Source organism: Lutjanus erythropterus, chromosome 6 (genome assembly GCF_056507025.1).
Source record: "Lutjanus erythropterus isolate fLutEry1 chromosome 6, fLutEry1.hap2, whole genome shotgun sequence".
In the NCBI taxonomy this organism is placed as follows: Eukaryota; Metazoa; Chordata; class Actinopteri; order Lutjaniformes; family Lutjanidae; genus Lutjanus; species Lutjanus erythropterus.
Window position 1 is genome coordinate 4369704 of NC_139322.1, and position 20115 is coordinate 4389818.

The 20115-nt window shown below is 41.5% G+C and overlaps 1 protein-coding gene across 1 annotated transcript in view; it reads left to right on the top strand.

Moving 5' to 3' along the window:
• spryd3 (SPRY domain containing 3) overlaps positions 1–19336 on the top strand; it is an 80259-nt gene extending 60923 nt beyond the window's left edge. Inside the window, exons 8-11 of the mRNA XM_084720309.1 lie at positions 3916–3973; positions 14178–14297; positions 14869–15011; positions 18835–19336. Of these exons, the coding sequence (XP_084576435.1) occupies positions 3916–3973; positions 14178–14297; positions 14869–15011; positions 18835–18969 (456 nt within the window). The 3' untranslated portion in view covers positions 18970–19336. The remainder of the gene's footprint in view (positions 1–3915; positions 3974–14177; positions 14298–14868; positions 15012–18834) is intronic.
• The last annotated feature ends 779 nt before the right edge of the window (positions 19337–20115 follow it).

Here is a 20115-nt window from a genome sequence, read left to right on the forward strand (position 1 = left end):
CTGTCGATAACGATGTGTTCTTTTCACTTCCTGTGACAAAACAACACTTAAAAATGCAAAAATGAGCAAATAACAAACCATTAAGTTGCTTCATTGAAACATGAATGATGTCTGTATGGAGGACTGCTGTGACTGGTGGAACTGACCGGAGGCTGCAATGATTGGTCAAAGTTGTGGAAAAGTTGCGTAGATTTGACAAAATTGCAAAGTTGTGCAGAAGTCAAAGAGATTGGTTGAATTAGATTTATTTGTTGCAATCACAGCGCAACTCCTGAGGGACTGAACAGTGTGATTTTATTGTCACATGAAAAAAAATTGTTCTAAAAAACATATTTTTTTGCAATTTCCTCTTGCTCTCACAATTTCATTGCAAACAAATGCCTAAAAACATTGCAACTCACATCACATTTTATTGGAAAAGCTGCTGTGAAATCCTGGAGGGACTGATTAATACTGAAAATAAATGCAGTAGAGAAAGGGAGGAGCATTTAGAAGATGTAGACTACTGAGAGATGAAAATAATGTCACTGCCCTCGTCCTCCTCCTCCTTCCTCTCTTGTTCAGTAGTGTGTTTCTACAGTAATGGAGGTGCAGCCTAGAAGACAGATAAAAATCTCTGGTAATTACCTCTGAGTCATACTCTGATCTTATCCAAAAGTTGGCCCTCTAGTTATTTCTGTTGGCATGGTGAAACCTGGAGAAAGGCATACATACTGTACATGCAGACAGATGGAGAGAGAGAGAGACAAACACAATCCTCAGCTCTGAGGGAAGTAGCTGGCACTGACAGATATCCAGAACGGAGGAAAGGAATCCTCACACTCATTAATATGTTAACGCTGGTAAAGGAACATAACAACATAATTTTAAACTGCACTGGTCAGAATACAGAGCACTGGGAACACTATAAACCTGCTACTGGCTTTCTGCTTTGTAATTTAGAGTTGATTGACAGAGACTTCGGATTGAGGTGGTGTGCATGGGGCTGTAGTAAGAACGATACTCAGTATTTAAAGGGGTTGGAGGGCGTGTCTTTTTTTTAACCAACTTTTCGAAACCAAAAACAAAAGCAGAAGTAAAAGGCAGTGATTTTGCAAGTGGGGTTTCTAAGTGCGAGTGCCAGGGGGGCATAGTAAAATTCTAAATTATCATTGTGTGAATTGTTATGAAACATAATTTTTACTATCATATAATGTATTGAAATCTTATTTACCATTGCCATCTGTGTGACCTGGACTGCCACCTACCATGAATCGGCTCTGCTCCAGAAAGTAAAACCTGCAGGTACGATGCAGTATACATAGAGGATGCACGAAAGAATGGCTACGAGCGTCACAAATGTCTCCTCTGCTTCGAGAGCCTCTGAAATAATTGTTTAAACCTGTCAACATTTGTGTCACTTGAAACCAAATCACCCTACAGAGCCTGAAAACAGTTAACTTTCAGTTTTTAAAGACATCTTGAAAAAGTGGCCCTCCAGCCATAAGCTAAAGCTTTTTGCTAACTGATTAAACTGCGTGTTTATATGATCCAACTCTTAGCATCAGGGTTGCAACTAACGTTTATTTTCATTGTTAATCAATCTGTTGATTATTTTCTTGATGAATGGATCAGTTGTAAGAAAAAGATGAAAAATGTTAATCGGTGTTTCCCAAAGTCCAAGATGACGTCCTCAGATGTCTTGTTTTGTCCACAACCCAAAAATATTCAGTTTATTGTCATAGTGGAGTAAAATCCCCATATGTTGTTTTGGGTCTTCCAGAATTCTGTGAGTTCGATGTAAAGGCTGAGCATGAACCCACCATGACAAAACATTGGACGGTCTCGAAACACAGAAAAGTAAGACAGCATCTTGTAATGCGAGTAAAGCCAACATTCCAGTATTGTATGGGAAGATATCCAAATTCAGGAATTGGATTAGAACTGTAAAAAAAAGTGCATCGGTGCCAACGTCCTTACTGTTACCTAGTAGTTACCTGGTAGCAGTAGTAACCTAGTGTTAGTTCAAAAGCTAAGATATCAGAAAAATCCCTGTTCAGGACAGACTCCGTCCCTGTTTGCTCTTTATTGGATTCGGGGGAGTTTGTTCTTGAGTAACTCTAACCAAACTAATAATTGTGGTGTGGGGGCATGAACTTTTTTTTGGCTTCTGCAGGGGGTTCTGTCAGAAAAAGTGTTAGGAACCATCGGTCTACAGGATCTGGTATTGCTTAAGTCCTTTTAAAGCACCTATGTGCCGTGATTGGTTGCAACAGGAACGCACCCACTCGGCACCTGCTATTGGCTCAGTCAAACCTCACGTTGTACTGTGGGCTGGTGAGCCGCAGAGCTCAAGAGACGTAAAGTTGATTGTGAAAATCGCCAATTCCAGAGCAAAGTGACTGGCAAGTTTTTATTTACTTTGCCAGCTGCAACAAGTAATAAACTGGTGTGTTTACTGTGCAACGGATGCATCACAGTGATGAAATAATACAACATGAAGAGGCACTGCAAGTCAAATCATGGCTTGTATTCTGATATTTTCCCTGAGGGCTCAGAGGAACAGAGACGGAAAGTACAGGGACTGCAAGCATCTTTTCAACTGAGTCAAATGACTTTTGTTCATAGTGATACCATTAAAATGAAAGACTGAGTTAATTCATGTAGTAATTTATCTATTAACATTTTACTGTAATGCAGCTTGAACAGCCTTTGTGGCAAAGTGCAAGCTTTTTGTTTTACAAAAGGAGTCTGCGCCAAACTCTAAAAAGTCTTTGAATACTTTAGATTTAATGTTAGTTAGCTATGTAACTACAGCTGATAAAATCTGCCAGCAACAGTTGTCATTTCAGCCTAAAGTCTGGCTTTGTGAAAGTCTCTGGTGATCATGACAAATGAAGTAGAACAGTGTAGAGGTTTGGACTGTGCACCAGTGGATGAGTCTCCATCTGTTCATGCTAATTTGTTGTTATCCCTGCCAGGGGATGATTGATCACTTCAGTGCATTAGTGATCAGCTGGCCTGCATCTTGTCCGGAGCTAATCTTGAATATTCCTGGACCAACCAGCCTTATTTTTTATACATTCATGCCTGCACGCTGAAGGTCCTCTGTGATTTAGATTTTTTTGAAAAACCTTTTTTTACGGCTCCACATCCATCCATCCATTCAGCCATCCATCCATCCATCCATATCCATATCTCAAGAATGCCTTGAGGGAATTACTTCAAACTTGGCACAAATGACCACTTGAACTCAAGAATTAACTTATTAGATTTTCGTGGTCGAAAGTCAAGGTCACCGTGACTTTATGTCTGTCCCGTTCTCATAAAGGAGATATCTGTTTAGTGAGAATTTTGCAAAAACAAAACTTAATATCTTTTGTTAAATTCCTTCAAAGTTATAGGTCGATATAGTGGTAAGTTCCATATTGAATTCCTTCACTACAGACATATGAATCCAAACAGACATGGATTCAAACTGTAACTTGACTGGTTGGTGGAGATAAAAAAAAAAACTGAGAGGCTGTAAGACCTGAGACTGTTTTATACGACCATTGACAGCTGACTTCTCACTCTTCCTCACCAGCCATTAGGGGCAGAAAATGGAGGTCATGTTAATGTTGGTGGAACTTTGCAATCTCTGCTGATTGCATCTGGTAGTTGTGGTGGCATTGCAGTAGGTGCTTCACCATCTGTTGCCTGCTGGGGATCTGCACTGTGCTGAGTGACCTGTTTTAGTTGATTCTTTGGTCTGTCAGTCACACACAGACGTGCTAAACAACAGCAGCGCTCTGGTAAAGAGGTAGAACTAAGTTTGGTTACTACCAGGTCTGCTTTTTGATCAAAATCTGCAGACAGTGGTACTGAGGTTAAAATCAATCATATACATGATTATGAAATGTGTATTTGTCTGTGTAACTTTTTGTGTCTGTGCAGGACTACCCCAGGAACAGACACCCAGGATGGAGCCGAGGATCAGTGGCTTACCATGCAGGTGAGATTCCCCTTTTTTTCTCTTTCTCTTTCTCTTTCTCTTTCAATCTGTAGCTCAATATTTCTCAGAAAAAAAGGTGATGTATTTTTTCTTTCGTGAGTCTGGAATTTCCTCTGTAGTCTTGTTTTACTGAAGTAAATAAATCTGATATACTTCCTCGAAAGTTTATACTGTATCCGCTGCCTTCAGATGCCAACATCACAGGGCACCGTCTCAGCTGGATGTTAAGGTGCCTTGCACAAACAGAGATCAAGGAGGATTGCGGGCAGATAAAAGGCACAAAAAGCAGATAAAACAGCCAGTGACAGCATCAGAAAGAAGAGGGAGATGATCGTATCTCCATCTTTCTGGTGGTCATCTAACTATCTCTCAAAGCAATGACCCAAAAAAAACAAGACAAAAAACTGAGTTTACTTATCTTATGCTTACACGTCTTGGTTGTTTGTGACGACAGGCCTGTGAACATTATCTTTCCAGGCATCTGCACAAAACCCCCATAGCTCCCATTCCAGGCCTCAGCACCCCTCACTATCAGTGCTAAGAGATTAGCTATCAAACGCTGCTGCCCTGATATGAGAATAGCGGCAGCTCGGTAGGTGGTTGTTATTACACTGTACAAGCTACAGTAGGTATCCGGCTCTTTATCTGATAATCCACTGTCACAGTCAAGATCTTGTTAGTCCTTATCAGACCGAAGCAGTTAGGAGCTAGCTGGCTTTTATCTGCATTATTTTGGTCTGAAGCATCCCATTGTTAATCTCTCTCACAGGGGATTTCAGCTGCTCTCTCTCTCAATGATTCACACGTAGGCCCGTCACAGTGGCTACTTTTGTTGGACGCCACATTGTCCCAGAAATAAATGCAATAAACAATATAATTGTTATTTTAAGATCATTTTATCCCACTGATATAATGACAGTATTATAGTATATCAATGCAAGTACATCCTTTCAAAGAGCAATGAAATATTAAATCTTAAGAATATTCAGACATCAGAATTAAATATGAAATATATTAAAATATCCTTAATACAAAAAAAAACAAAACAAATAAACATAGATACCTTAAAGCAGTGATTTGTCACAGTGTGTGGCTTTGATGGTCCTGCATGTTGGCCACGAATGACCATAAAAACGAAGGTAAAGGAAAGCAACAGGATTTGGATTTAAATAGTTTGTTATTCTTCATTTATCTGACCTAGTTTGACAGGTGATGCAAGACCAGAATGTCTTATATCTCGTCACTGGTTCGATTAGTCTCGTGTGTTCATCAGAGTTGTGGTTAAAGGTTTTGGTGGATATCAGGAGATTTTCAGATTGGGCCATTGCAGTCTTAATTTTTGGCATGGCTGCCTTAAAGGTATCGAGTATCAAAATATCCCAGTATGAAGTAGAATAAAAACTTCTTTAGTCAAATTATACCTGAATTTGATCCTTTTTGTCATCAGATGTAGAAAAAAAAGTATTTATATGGTTTGGCTCACAGCCAATCACTGCACAAATTCCTTGTTTAATGAGACGTGTGATTGGCCCACTACCACAGCAGCTACAACCCATGCAGTCTGGGGTGTGGTGAAGTCGAGTGCAGTGAATTTAGTGGAATTAGTAGTGTCAATATGACACGCCCGTGGCATCTGATGTAAATAAATGCATAAAATGTGGAAGGATTATTTCAGGGATTTATCATTTGCATGATGGGTTTCAAATGAAATACTCTATTGGTATCAGAATTACTTTAATGGTACTGTTGTTGGGATGGCTATTCAAATTTTTTGAACGATACTCAGCCCTAGCGTAGAGAGTTGTAGGTTAGTTGTATTGCCACTTTATGTTGCAACCAGTTTTAAACAAAGTCGACATACTGGCTCGCTCATGCTAACAGGCTCTCCTCATTGAGTTTAAACTCATAATCCTCGTCCCAGCCGCTTCACACTCGGCTGCGAACCGATCGAGTGAGCGCTGGAGGTCACAGACCGATGATGCCATCAGAACCACATCGTCTGCAAAAAGCAGCAATGCAATCCTCAGACCACCGATCTGTGCAGTTGTCTGGAAAAACATCTGCTAGCCTTGACTAACACGTTATGTTCACTTCACCTGCCAACAAAGAGGACAGAAGCACTGTGACTAGATTTGACAGCAAAACGTGTCTTTGCATATATATTTTTTTTGTTCATTTACCTAAGGCTTTTTTAAAAATCACTGCACAAAAGTCTTATCGTGTTGGGGAACACCCTGCTGTTTATTTACATAAACATGCATGTAAACCCAGTGAGCAATATTGAGGTCAGCAAAAACGATTGAGGTCATGTCTATCATAAGAAAAGTCAATAACATAATAATCACGACAGGCTTATTCACACACCGCAAACTGTAAATTTCGGTCATATGTTTTTTTCCACCACGGAATGTGTATGATTTTGTTTTTAGAGGAAGGTTTATATACTTTCTTCCAGTTGACCTCCAATCAGCTATCAAAACACATTTTCTCGTTCACTCCGCACATTCCATTCATGTTTCGAGTTAATGTTTATAGTCCTAAATCCCCATATCCCTTTGCAGATTCCATTTATACTTAGGATACATTAATAATAATAACAGTTGATGCTGTGCGTCCTGCCGGGATCTGTGGATGATGCCACATTGCTGAGTGACGGACGAGGCCAGTCATTCACAGGGGCTCACCGTGCCAGTCCCAGAGGTATAGCGCTGCGGTCTGCCTGGTTTGGCTGCTGTGTGCTGGACACCACAGAAATGTGCACGCCCCAGCACAGCTCCCATTAATCTTATTTGTTAGAGACTAAAATGATGTATGTGGTTTTCCACGCTGTGCGTATGAGGTTTGCCTTCCCATGCTTGGGTTAAGGTGCAGGCTGTGATCCAGCTACTTAAAATCAACAGCCGGGGCCTCTTCTTCATGTCTCCCCTCGCTCCTCCACGCATCCAAGACTTTCACTGAACAGCTCAGGAGCGCTCTTTGCCAGAGTGACAAAAACTTAATGTATACAGAGTATTATATCCCCCAGGTCACATAACCACAGCAGAAATTACTTAAAGAAGGAATGACTTTGTTACTTTGGTTTTCATGCTTGGTGTGAGCCAGGAATGCTGTGAAGAGGTGTTTCTGTGACACGTGGTCCCTCTGTTTATTAACTTTTATGGTTCGTTTTTGTATTTGACCTCCGTGTCTAAAGGGGCAAATGTCTGCCAGGATATTCTTGGCAGGCCGTAGCTTTGCTGAAACTTGTTGCAGTATTTTTATCGTACCTCATGCTGTTCCTTAACGCACTGTGAGTTTGTAATGTTTTTATCATTACCTGTCACTGCCTGCAGATAGTTTTTTGAGTTACATTACGCAGCCTGGAGGTAAATACATAAATTACATAATGATTTAGTGCTTTATTCCTGTTTTTCTTATTTATACTTTGCATGTACATTTTGACTGCTGGGTTCTGTTTCTGTCATCTTGATTGATGGTGCGTTGTATTGGGCACGCGACCAGTGTTGACCTGGATCACATGTGATGTGTGTTATTGACTTTCAGGGTTGTGATTGTACTCCAGATATATTCCAGTTATACACACAAAGCCTGCCAACCATATCGCTGCTCCTTTGTATAGCTTGTATAGTTTGAGAGTTCTTTGGCCGGGACTGGTGTTACCACAAGTGTTTGTGTTGGGAGCTGGCCCAGTGTGGACCTCCATCCTGCATGTTGGCTCGGGTTGGCTCCGCAAGTTAATGGGCCGTGGGGCTCTGTGAGCCCCTGTGGGCCCCTGTGGGCCCTATCAGGAGCAACCAGCCATCCAACCAGTGAGTGCTCCTCAGCAAGCCTCATTAACCCTGTCACCCCCTCCAAACCCCCCATCAGTGACTCACACGTGCTATGACTCAACACCCGCAGCTGAAGGTTGTGCCCCACCACCGCCGCCGCCACCATCCATCCATCAGCACCAAGCCGACCTGAGATAATAGGGCTCAGTCTAACTTCTGTGGTCTACATCAGTGATGGGGTCTAATCTGATTCCAGCTCAGGTTCTTCAAAAACAAATTCAACACCAACATGTTGTGTTAGGGGATTATATTACCTGCTTACCTAATGGGACAAAAATGGACTTGGATGACATAGTCTATGTGGACGTTCATATAGATTTTTTTCCTGAGCTCCAATATCTGTATTTCCAGTTGTTCCCAATATAGAGAGAGTGTCTGCAGCCACCTAGAGAAAAGATGCTGCACCCTTTCATTCTTTTTCTCACAGCACTCTGCCTTTTTTTTGTGCAGCCTCTCCAAGTGTTTTGAGTTGAAAATCTCTGAACTTTACAGGAAGGAGTTGGTGTCGCCACAGTTGTAGTGAATTGAATGTGGTTATCCCTTAGATAGGACTGTGACGATAACCAGATTACCACAATACTGAGGTCACGTGATGCCTACCGTAGGGTTGAGCTCATTACTATCATCAACACAAATTTTATTTTTAGGGGTCTGCAATCATACACCTGTCAGAGACTTTGTAATCCAGCCTTATACCACAGTGTCTAAAATAAATTCAGAATGATAAATCCAACCCTGAATGTCCTCTGTGATCATTTATCAATTGTTTTTGTGTTGAAAATGCTGTTGTTGTCTACTGACAGTCGTCTGATGCCTTCGGTTGAGTGTCGACCAATCCGAGGCTGCGTCCCTGACTTGTCATGTGTGTAGCTCTCAAATGCATTGCACAAACCCCTCGGTAATGATCTCAACCCCGCACCAGGCCTCACATGACCGCGTTATTGTGATTATTGTCACAGCCCTGGTTTCAGCTCTAAAGGGAATCCATCTGTCACTCTACCTGCCACGATGTGGCAAAAAATTAAGTGTTTATCAAAATAGTTTCAGATTTATTTGTCTGTCTGTCAACTAACCATTTGAGTTAAAACAGACATCATCTTTATCAGTACCATGTAACTGCAGAGTCTGTTCTTCCTCATGACCCAGAGAACTGCTACTCATGCTGCACTATTTCATTTTGGAGGAGCTGTAAGCAGAGATGATTTAAATGTATCCTTCATATACTGTATGAGATGGGGCCTCGCTGGCCAGTGGATCCAGAAACTATATTATATATTATATATCAAGAGTTCAACACTCACATGGCAGCTATAAATGGAATTTATAGTAAATTCTTCACAACATGTGCAAACTCACATATATGTGTGTGTGTGTGTGTGTCTGTGTGTGTGTGTGTGTGAGAGAGAGAGAGAGAGCGAGAGAGAGAGAGAGAGTAGGTGAAATCATGGAAGAATATAAATATTTTGTTTTAATTTTTCATGTTTTAGGAGTCTGTGAAGTCATTGTTCCCTGGGCAGGGAAGCCCAGTTTTTTCCAGACAAACTCTCATGTTACGAGAAAGCCTGTTTTCTTGTTCCCAGCTGGTCTCAGTCAGGTTCTCTTGGCCCACGGAGCCTGCCCTTTCCTCCTGTCGGCCCGGCTCCAAACCCTAAACTCGGCTGCAGTTTACACCTTCGTCTCGCTGCTAGGATCACCTTTGGATCCAGCACCTGGTGGCGGTCACAGTAGCTAACATTGTTGGCTTCACCGACGACTGCCTCGGTTTATGATCTTGACGTCTGCATTAACACCATCGCCCGTATTCTGCTCCATATACTCTGACCAGCCCCGGAGCCAAACCTTGGTCAACACCTCTGTGCTAATTTTAAACTCTCGAGTCTCCAACACAAATTTTAACATTTTCCACCACAGCTGAGCTTCAAATTGAGCCTGCTTCCTGCATCTTGATTTCCAATGTTTCAAGCGCCAAAGCACACTTGAGAAAAGCAACAGAACATATTATTGTATGCTCAGAACTAAAATAGCCTCACATACCTGTCAGACAAAATTCATTTTACCATTTACTAAGATTATTTCAATGTTTACTGTGCAGAACATTTTCTAATTTAGTGCTTAAACTAATGACTGTTTCCATCCTCTGTTAATCAGTTTCCTTTTTCTTTCAAAAAACTGATTAAACGTTTAAAGAGAGAGCGCTGATTTTGTCCCCATCTTTTTTTAAAAGCATAATTTCTTTGTTAAAGATTGTTTATTTGCACAATAAGATAGCATACAAGTCGTGCTGTTTTAATGGGACAAGGGGGTTAGAAATCTACATGCCCAAAGTCAATTTTTAGTTGCCCCTGTACAAACTGCTTTTATTTATTATTTATTATTTTTTACGTTACTCCCAAAGGCTGGGTCAGGACCCACAGGTGGATCACAGTAAATTTAATGTGCCTCCCAAATAATTAAGACTGTGGCGGAAACTCTGCAGATTTAAGAATTATATCACCTTTTATGAACATTTAAAATGTGTATATTGTTTTACTGATGAGAGGAAAAAACAGGAGCCTGTTAATTCTGTCTAAATTTAAATTTTGTCTCATTGAAGTAGGCTAAAATGTTGTTTTCCTGTTAAGAGGAAAGAAAACAATGAGATGATGAAGAAATGGTCAGAAATGTTAATTTATGCATGAATGAACTCTTTTGAGAATTTAGCGATAAGGCTTATTGTGACTTGGGTTGCAACAGTTTGTTATTTAAAAAAAAAAAAGTCCTCAGGAAAAAAAAAGTTTGGGAAGCACTGGTCCAGGCTACGCCCTTTTGATTCACCGTTGTGCTTTTTTCCCCCCTCATTGCATCACCTAAAATCACTTCTGATGAAAACTAACTCCAATCCCATTTCCCGACCTTTGCTGCTTGCTTTGTACCGGCCCTTGTTGACAAAACAGTCATGGTTAATGTGGCGCACACATTAGAGTTTTCCTTTTGTTGTGAATAAAGTGAATCCACCGAATCCTCACTTCCTCGGATGGTGCGAGCAGATGTTGCTCTCAACAGAGAAACTGCCGTGCTTTGCTTGTACCTACAAGCTGCTGTACATAATCATCCACATCTTTGTTACACGCTCTGTATGTTGAACCAGAGTCTGTGTTATCAAGGAAAATAGTAATTACTGGATGTCATGTTATTGCATAAACCCATGTCATGCACACCCCTAATCAGAACTAACCCTTTAAAACGCAAAGACCGCACAATAACACAAACACACTAACCGATCGAGGCAGCGGTAAACCGGCAGTTTTTTGTGTTTTGCAAGATAAAATTACCGATTTCACCAAAGGAGTCTGGTCACTTTGGAGGGAGCAATATTTGACTTATATAACAATGTTTTGCTGCTTCTCCAGAGACTGTGGATATGTACCTTATACAACCCCCTCAGAAAATCTGAACTATCCTTTAAGTAAAGTTAGAGTGGTGTGTCTTTAGGATAATTAAAGGCTGTATGGGTGTTTGGAGTAGGTGAATCCATAAATCTAAATAATGATAATAATGATGTAGATAAATATTGCGAACAAAGTGTGGAAGAATTTTGATGATTGCTCCAGTTACTGTCGCGAACATCCCTCCAGCCCTTGACGTTCTGCCAGGCTTTTCCTACCCCAGTGAACTAGCTCCATCCTTAGGTCCAAACCTGGACTTCCTCCTCACCCCAGCTCACCTCTAGCGCCAGCTCTTGTCACTCTCCAAAGCCCCGCTCTGCTATTTTTAGTCGCAGTGCGCCTGTGCCGGCGTGGCTCCACTGTTTGCCTAGTGTGTGGTGTTGTGACAAGGGCCCGCATGGGAGCCGTAATGATACAGTGTCTCCGTCTCCCTCCTGGTGCTCAGATAGAGATTGTTTAAACAGTATCCTGAGCCGGGGACGGGTCCCATGACAACTCCATAAATATTTACCAGCAGCAGCCACGCCGGTTTGCTTGAGGAGAGCTCGTCTGCAGGCTACCTCTGCAATGTTTTTCTTTTACCCTTTTTTTTTTCCATTGTTGTCTCTCGCAACTGTAGTATGTGTTGTTTTGATGATTTCCTTTGGATGTTGTCTTTTTTTTTTTTTTTTTGAAGTGGTTCTACTAGCGCTGCTTTCGCCTTTACACATCATCATCTGGCTGGAATGTCAGGATGTCCTGAATGTTAGCGCTACATTGCATGTACACATGTTGCACGCTGTGGTAAACACATTAAAGGACAAAGTGTTGTCCACGTCTTGGAAGTTCAAGTTCAGCAATGAGACATGTAGCAGATCTTTTCAAGAACTGCTGTTTCCTCAAAAGAAGGCCTTAGAAGGTATTAAAAAGTTTGGAATTTGATTTACAAAAGTCTCAAATATTTTTCCTTGCCTGCAGTAGGCAGTTATGTTAGTTATAAAATATTTTTGCATGTGATTATTGGCTGTCAGGAGATGTTGAACACTTTGTTTTTTATATACCTGCATTTTTTTAAAGAGACTTCAGAGAAATAAGCAGGGATGTCTCTGTAAAAAGATCTGGATGGCAGCATATGTCGCTCCAAAACCTGTATGTACCTTTCAGCATTAATGGGGCCTTCACAGATGTGACAGGTACCCATGATGCCATGGGCACTAACACACCCCCATACCATCACAGCTGCTGTCTTTTGAAGTTAGTGCTGGTAACAATCTGGATGGTCCTTTTCCTCTTTAGCCCGGAGGACACGACGTCCATGATTTGTGAAAACAGTCTGAAATGTGGACTCGTCAGACCACAGCACACTTTTCCACTTTGCGTCAGTCCATCTCAGATGAGCTCGGGTCCAGAGAAGTCTGCAGTGTTTCTGGATGTTGTTGATATATGTCTTTCTCTTTGCATGGTAGAGTCTTAACCTGCATTTGTAGATGCAGAGACAAACTGTGTTTACTGACAACGGTTTTCCAAAGTGTTCCTGAGTCCATGTAGTATCCTTTATATCAGTGTTTGTCAAACTTTGTACACCACATACCAACTGAGAAATTATTGAGCTTTCCAAGTTCCACTTTACTGGTTTGCGCTGATTGGTGTTAACAGGTGCTGTGGACACTTCACTGGCGCCACGAGCAGTTGTGCTCAGTTCACTGTCATTTATTTAAGTTTTTACAAGGCTGCTCCCTTTTTGAGCCACAGTTGCAGTGTTTATGAAGCATTCATTTCATTTTACTTCTGCTTGCTATCTTGCTATCACAGTTTAGCTCATAACTACCTATAATTATGGATGACGTGCTTCTTATGTGCATGATTGATGTAGCAGGCTGATATTGAAACAAAATATAGGTGAAGACAAAACTTTCTTTAAATTACATTTCAGTCATTTCTCATATTTTGTGTATTTTTATCAGACATTTTATTGTATTTTTGTTGTATAGAATTAAATGTTTTTAAATTAATATATATATATATATATTTAATAATATTTCTGACATTTGTCCGTGTACCACTAGAGGGAGCTTGTGTACCACAATTTGAGAATCTAGGCTTTATGCAATGATGTGGGTTTAATACAGTTTTTAATGCAGTGCTGCCTGGGGGGTCAAAGGTCACAGACATTCAGTGTTGGTTTTCAGTCTTATTCCTTACATGCAGAGATTTCTCTGGATTCTCTGAATCTTTTAATGATATTATGGATTATTGATGGTGAAATCTCTAAATTCCTGCAGGTATGTGTTGAGAAACCTCATCCCATCCAAGCTTGTGACTGACTGAGCCTCGTGAGGATGCCCCCTTTAATCTCCAATCATGTTACTAATTGGAGCAGCTTTCACAGTCTTTTGTTGCTCCTGTCTCAATTTTTTTGACACGTGTTGTAGGAATCAAATTCAAAATTAGTATATTTACAAAGAGAAATAAAGTTTTTCAGTTAAGTTGATATTTAAATGTTTTGGTTTTTGTAGGGCTGCAGCTAACATTTATTTTCAGTCGATTAATCACTCCATTATTTTCTTGAATAATCAGTTAGTAGTTGTAAAAGCCTAAGATGTCACAGTAAAGTGACCAAAAAATAATCACATTTAAGAAGCTGAAATCAGAGAATTTGACTTTTTTCTCAAAAAAATAATTAACTAATTAGTAGATTATCAGAGTAGTTGGTGATTAATTTAATAATCAATTATTAATCAGTTAATCGTTGCAGCTCTAGTTCTTTATACTGTATTCAATTGAATACAAGTCGACAAGTATTTGTAAATCATTGCATTCTGTACTTATTTACATTTTACACAGTGTAACTTGATGAACTCTGCAGAAACACTGCAGCTCACAGGTCAACGGACAAATGCAAAGTTAAATCATGAGTCTGCTAGTAGCTGCAGGATTTAATGTTTGTTTCTCACTCCTCCTCTCTGACAGATGACGGCAAGATCTTTCACGGCAGCGGGGTTGGTGATGCTTTTGGTCCTCGCTGCTTCAAAGGTGACATCATGGGCTGCGGCATCATGTTCCCACGAGACTACATCCTGGATGGAGAAGGTGAGGGCTCAGGGCTCAGGCGCTGCCATCACACCGTCACTCATTAAAGTGGTTTGCGTGTCCGTGGGAGGTTTCCCTCTTAAACGTGCTTATCGTGGTTTAGCACGAGGAGGTTGCGGCAGCGTTTCGTCTTAACGGAGCTCATTGTGATGCCTGTGGGAAAGAAACTGGATGCAAATCAAGATCCCCCGCATGGAGAGCTGAGCAGTCACTTACAGGGGAAGTTCTTGCCCCTCCTCCCTCTTTCCATGAGAGACAAATATAGGCTTTCCTGCTCTCAGGTGGTTTCAGTGCATCTGTTTCAAGTTACCAAACCTGTGATAACAATTTGGATGCACTGTAATATTCAGACTTAAAGATGGTATAAAACAGCAGTTAATGCCATCTAACCTTATCACAAAACAAAACGTGTCAGGTTGTGGCGTTAATTGTCATGTTTCGCTCTTTCTTCTCTGCACTGTGTTTCCCTGTGGTACTTTATCAGTGAGTAAGCCTGTGACAGAGCAGCAACTGCTCCGCTCTGCACACGAACGCCTCGTCTCAAACACGCCGAGCTCTGCTTTGTCCTCAGGTGACATCGACGACTGGGATCGGCTGGAGGTACGTCCGGGTCACGCAGGCGTCCAGAACGTTCTGTACCTCAACGACGAAGAGGAGGAGGAGGAGGAAGATGGAGAAGAAGCGGAACAGGGACAGGAGGGCAGGAAGGTCACGGTGAGCAACACTCGTAAACACAACACAGCTGTGTTAACAATTGCCCCACATATGTAAACTATCCATGTTTTAGATTCATTAGCATTTTATGACTTAATCCGGACATAATGGAAACCTGCATTCATTGATTTTCTTTGGCCACTTGGGGGCAGCGTAACAAACTGTCAACACAACACTGACATAACATTCATTTAATTTTTGTTTGAGCTTAAAAGCAAACAATTAAAACACTTCCAGCCCACAGAGCAACATTAGCAGTCATTTGGAGTCGTGTTAATGTATCCATCTGATGAATGCAACAATATTTACTCTCACTTTGCTCTTTAGCTGCTAAATGCTCCATTGCATTCCCTGCTGTGAGAGAGGTGAGAGTAAACCAAACAGTTGTAGGCTGGACAGTTAAACACAGAGCTGAGACTCACTATGAAGATCTGTGAAGCCAAAGGACGCTGTCTTCTCTGAAGGTTCCCAGGGTTTTGTTTCTAAATGATGTTTTTCTTTCTTTTTTCTCTCTTTTTTAAATTTTAAATGAGAAATACGTAATATATTTGCTGTACTAAATCAAAAAATGTCCATGACTTGTCATCAGAGAGGGAGAGGGATGCGGGACGTTGAACAGGAGAGCGAGAGACGAGTGGAACATTATATTTTGACAATATAAAGCGAGGACGAGTCCTCCACTGCAAGCTGATCAGCTGATTATAACGGTCAGTTGTCTATCAGTGTAAAGTTCAGCCTGTTATCCTGAAAACAGAAGCCCACTGCTCTGAAAATAGTTCAGTGACTGCCTGTTTCACTGCCTGCCAAACTCCACTGACATTTTGCTCAATTTAACCGTTTAAACATCTCCAAAACATTATTAATGATTTCTTACGACTCATAATTATTGATTAATTTTAAAGTAAAGTTAAAAAAATTCCAGCTTCTTGGATGCTAACATTGTCTGGTTTCTGTAGTCCCCGATGACAGTAAACTGAGTATTTTCGGGCTGTGGACAAAACAAGACATTTGAAGACGTCATCTAGGACTTTGAGAAACAGTGATCAACATTTTTCACCATTTTCTAGACCAAACAACTAATCGATAATAAAGAAAATAATCGACAGATTAATCGGTAAATAAATAAAGGTGATTATAATCCTCTTCTCTGGTATTTGACAAATTTGATGATATAGAGTAGCGCCACCTAATGATCCAACATACGTGTGCAAAGATTTTAAAACGAAAGTCGGGTGGACAGGATTGAAAATGTTTTCAAGAATATCTGTATCTGTGTAGACAAGGCCTTAGACACCTGTATTTCTTATGAATTAATTCCATAAAAATGCCTTTTGCATCTAATACTGTGGATTATCTTGAGTAACTGAATCATGATTCCTGGAAAGAGACATTGATGTTCGGTTTTTCAGATGTATTTTTTTTTTATGCTTTTAGCACCGCAAGCCGAGTGACATTTAGTCTGATTATATTGGAGAAAAGGTGACATCTTTACAGCCGATATTGCAAAAACTCTGCAACTTAGACCAAAATCATCTAGATGGATAAATAACAGTACAGAACAGAGGAAAAATATGTATTTTGATTTTTGGGGTGAACTGTCCCTTTAAAAGAGCAGAAGGCTCTGCTCCTGTGGGAAGCGTCACCGTGACCTTTATGTTTCAGTCCATCTCACCACGCCTTATACGTGCCGTCCATCCAGCGAGTCACCTAACACTCGAATCATCCAACTGCTGCATGTTCCAACTGTTGTTTGTTTGTTATTGTTTTAATTACTGCGGTTTTCACTTTGCCTCGACTCGTAGCCGCTGGGCCAACTTGCCCACACGGTTGTGCAAGTCGAGGCCGCGGGGGTCACTGAGCGGGTTTGGGCGCACGCAGAACTGAAACCCAAGTGGGTGAGAAGAGAACAGGCCGAGTTGTAATCCAGGGATTTGTCAATATTTGTTCAGCAGGACACTTTACCCAGAATGCACCGCTCCTCGACGCTGCAGAGGTCTCTGCGGGCACGGCTGCACGTGCGTGCCGGCGTCGGGGGCCGTTGGTGCTCGAACCAATGAAGCCTGTTGCAGTTTCACTCACCCTTCATCTGTAATTGAATAGCGGTTAAGCCTTTCTTTTTTTCGAGTGGGTGGTACAGTAAATGTTTGATATGTGACTCAGCCTGATTTATCGAAGACACACACTCCACAGTACTTGACTTGTTGTTTTAGTGTGTCGGTATTTGCTCTCAGACTTGGAAAGAAGCCGTCAGTATTAGCATTGAAAAGCTTGTTGATGTTCTTTTGAGAACAGCTGGATAATGTTTGATCACCACGCTGATTTAGTAGAGACATGTACTGTAAACACTGACTCTTTTTTCCCCTAAAGAAGACAGACATTACTCTGCCACCTGTTTGTTTAACGATATTTCCTAACTGCACATAATTCCTGTTTACAACCGGCACACTGAGCGCTCTCAAATGAAGTTCGTACTCGTATCAGTCATTATGAAAAGACTTTTCTTTCATGACTAATTGTTCCAATGCTCCATCAGTGGATTTGCACTGAAAGGCGTGTGTGTGTAAATGAGATTTGCAAGAGTAAAACAGCATTACGGGGTCATTAATTCAGTACCTCCACAAAATCTGCCCCTGCTCTATTTGACTCAGTTGGTCCAAAATTTTAAGGGATATGTTGGATGGATTTTTTTGAGGTGGGGTACAGTAGATGGTGGTCGGCGCACCCTCAGTTTGGAGGAGGACAACATAAGCTAAGCCAGTGGTTCCCAAACCGAGCTCACTAAACTAAAACTTGTATCCTTTAGGGCTACAACTAATAATTATATTCACTGATTATTTTCTCGATAAATAGTTGTTTGCCTTTAAAATGTCAGAAAAGCCCAGGGTTACATCCTGAAATTTTTCCCACAACCCAAAAATATTCAGAGCGAAGAAACCAGAAGATGTTCACATTTAAGAAACCGAAATCAGAGAATTTTTACTTTTTTTTTTTTCAAAAAATGACTCAAACTGCTCATGAAAATTACCCATCTTGCCTGTGGAGTATGGTTGGTTTGGACAGAGCGATTTTTGGTTTATGTCACTGCAGTTTCCCATCAGAAAAGGATGTCTGACAGTAAGGTAAAGCAGTGAAAATACTCTAAACATAGCATACACTTAAAGGGATAGTTCACCCTAAAATCAGAAATCCATATTTTTCCTCTTACCTGAAGTGTTGTTTGTCTATCTAGATTATTTTTGGTGTGAGTTTTAAATATATCAGCCACAGAGATATCTGCCAGTAGACTGGGACTAGAGCTGTCATCCTGACTAAGTCAACCAGTCGAATCAGATTTCGCTGCCAAATATGATCACAGAACGTAGCATCAGATTTTCACAAAGTCAGAGGAAGTGTGCATCCTTCTATAGTTCAGTTATAAAATCTGTGGAGCCTCTCTCCTCAGACTGCAGCAGGCGGCGCAGGCCTGAAGAAAAAAAGAAAAAAGTAATGTTTTTCATAACATAAATATCATTTACTGTATCTATCCATGTCATGTCAGGTGGTTCAGGAGATAACCAGCACCTTATGAGCTCTTTTGTTTAAGTGCATATTAATATACGAAACATATGTCCATCAGGATGCCTGAAAATCAGTTTTCTTTAAAAAATAATGTGGAAAATTCAGGTCAGATCAGTGTAGAATATGTTTTTTAGTAACTCTGTCCAGAAAGGTCTTACCACTGGACACTCCCAAATTATATGCCAGCGATTTGCGTCCTTAAACCCAAACTGTGTCCAACATTTGTGTGTTTTTCACTCACTGTCGCCCCCCTGTGGTTCTGCAGGTGTTCTTCACGAGGAACGGGAAGCTGATGGGCCGCAGGGAGATGGTGGTTCCTCCCGGGGGCCTCTACCCCACCGTGGGGATGCTGAGCAGCGGAGAGAAGGTGAAGGTGGACCTGCATCCCCTCAGCGGGTGAGCTGGGAGCGGAGTACCGGACTCGTGACGCCCTGCAAACAGCTGGCTGCGCTGTAGAGCTCACCCACGGTAGCCTAGCATGCTGCTAACACTCGCCAGAACACACTCAGTTCAGCTGCACACATGCACGCCGTCGTCTTCCCCCGACACTGCCTCGGCTTTAATTTATAAGACTTGTAAATTTCACAGTCATCGCAGACACTCGACCAGGCCGTAAAGTAGCAGAGAGAGAGAGAGGGTCCTACATGGGCTGCAGCATGCAGAGTGCAGGAGTACACCGCTGCACCTCGAAGCTAAAAACTCCTGGAAGATATTTAACTGTTAATTCTATGCAATCTGTCCTGCTATCATCCTCACATGTACCCCCCCCCCCCCCCCCTCTGCATGCAGCGTGTCTCTGAAACTCTGAGCTGTTAAATCCCTCTCATGAGGTCTGGCACACTTCATTTATTTCATTTGTCACCACCCCAAGCAAAGCAGAGCGAGGCCAACAGTTGTGCCGAGTCAGAGCTCGCTGGCAGTTTATGTTTCAGGGAATACACCCTCTCTATTTCTCTCTCACACTCTTCCTCCACCTCCCTCTCCCTCTCCCTCTCCCTGTCCTCTCTCTGGGTGAGGCTGCCCTCCTGTGAGCGATCAGGGACCTGCTGTTGCCCCACCTCGCTCGCTGCTTTCCCGGAGCTGGCTGGAAGTGAACCGAGGATCTGTTTCCACACTCGTTTTGTGTGAGATTATTTTAGAGGATTATTACAGGTTTGGAAATCACAACGTCACATAAGCTGCTCTTACTGTGCAGCGTCAGATCAGAGTGGATGAAGTGTTTTATAGTTTCATGTCGGAGCCAACAGACTACAAATAAAATCATGTCAGGTATATTTTCTACAAGGAATCTGGTAAATACACATTTAAACTTATCTTCTATGTCAAAAGTTCAGGGAATGTTTTATTTTTGCACTTTGAGAACACAAGATGGTCCCATGAGAGAAGACTGGGGAGACATTTAGGGCAAACATGAATACAGTGGGTGGACAAAACAAAACAAAAACACCAGTATGACACTGCTTCCTAACCGTTTGTTTCACTTTTTCCCAGTAAAGATGCCCAAACCTGCTCAGTGCGTCAGGGAACAGGCAAAGTGATGTGTCAT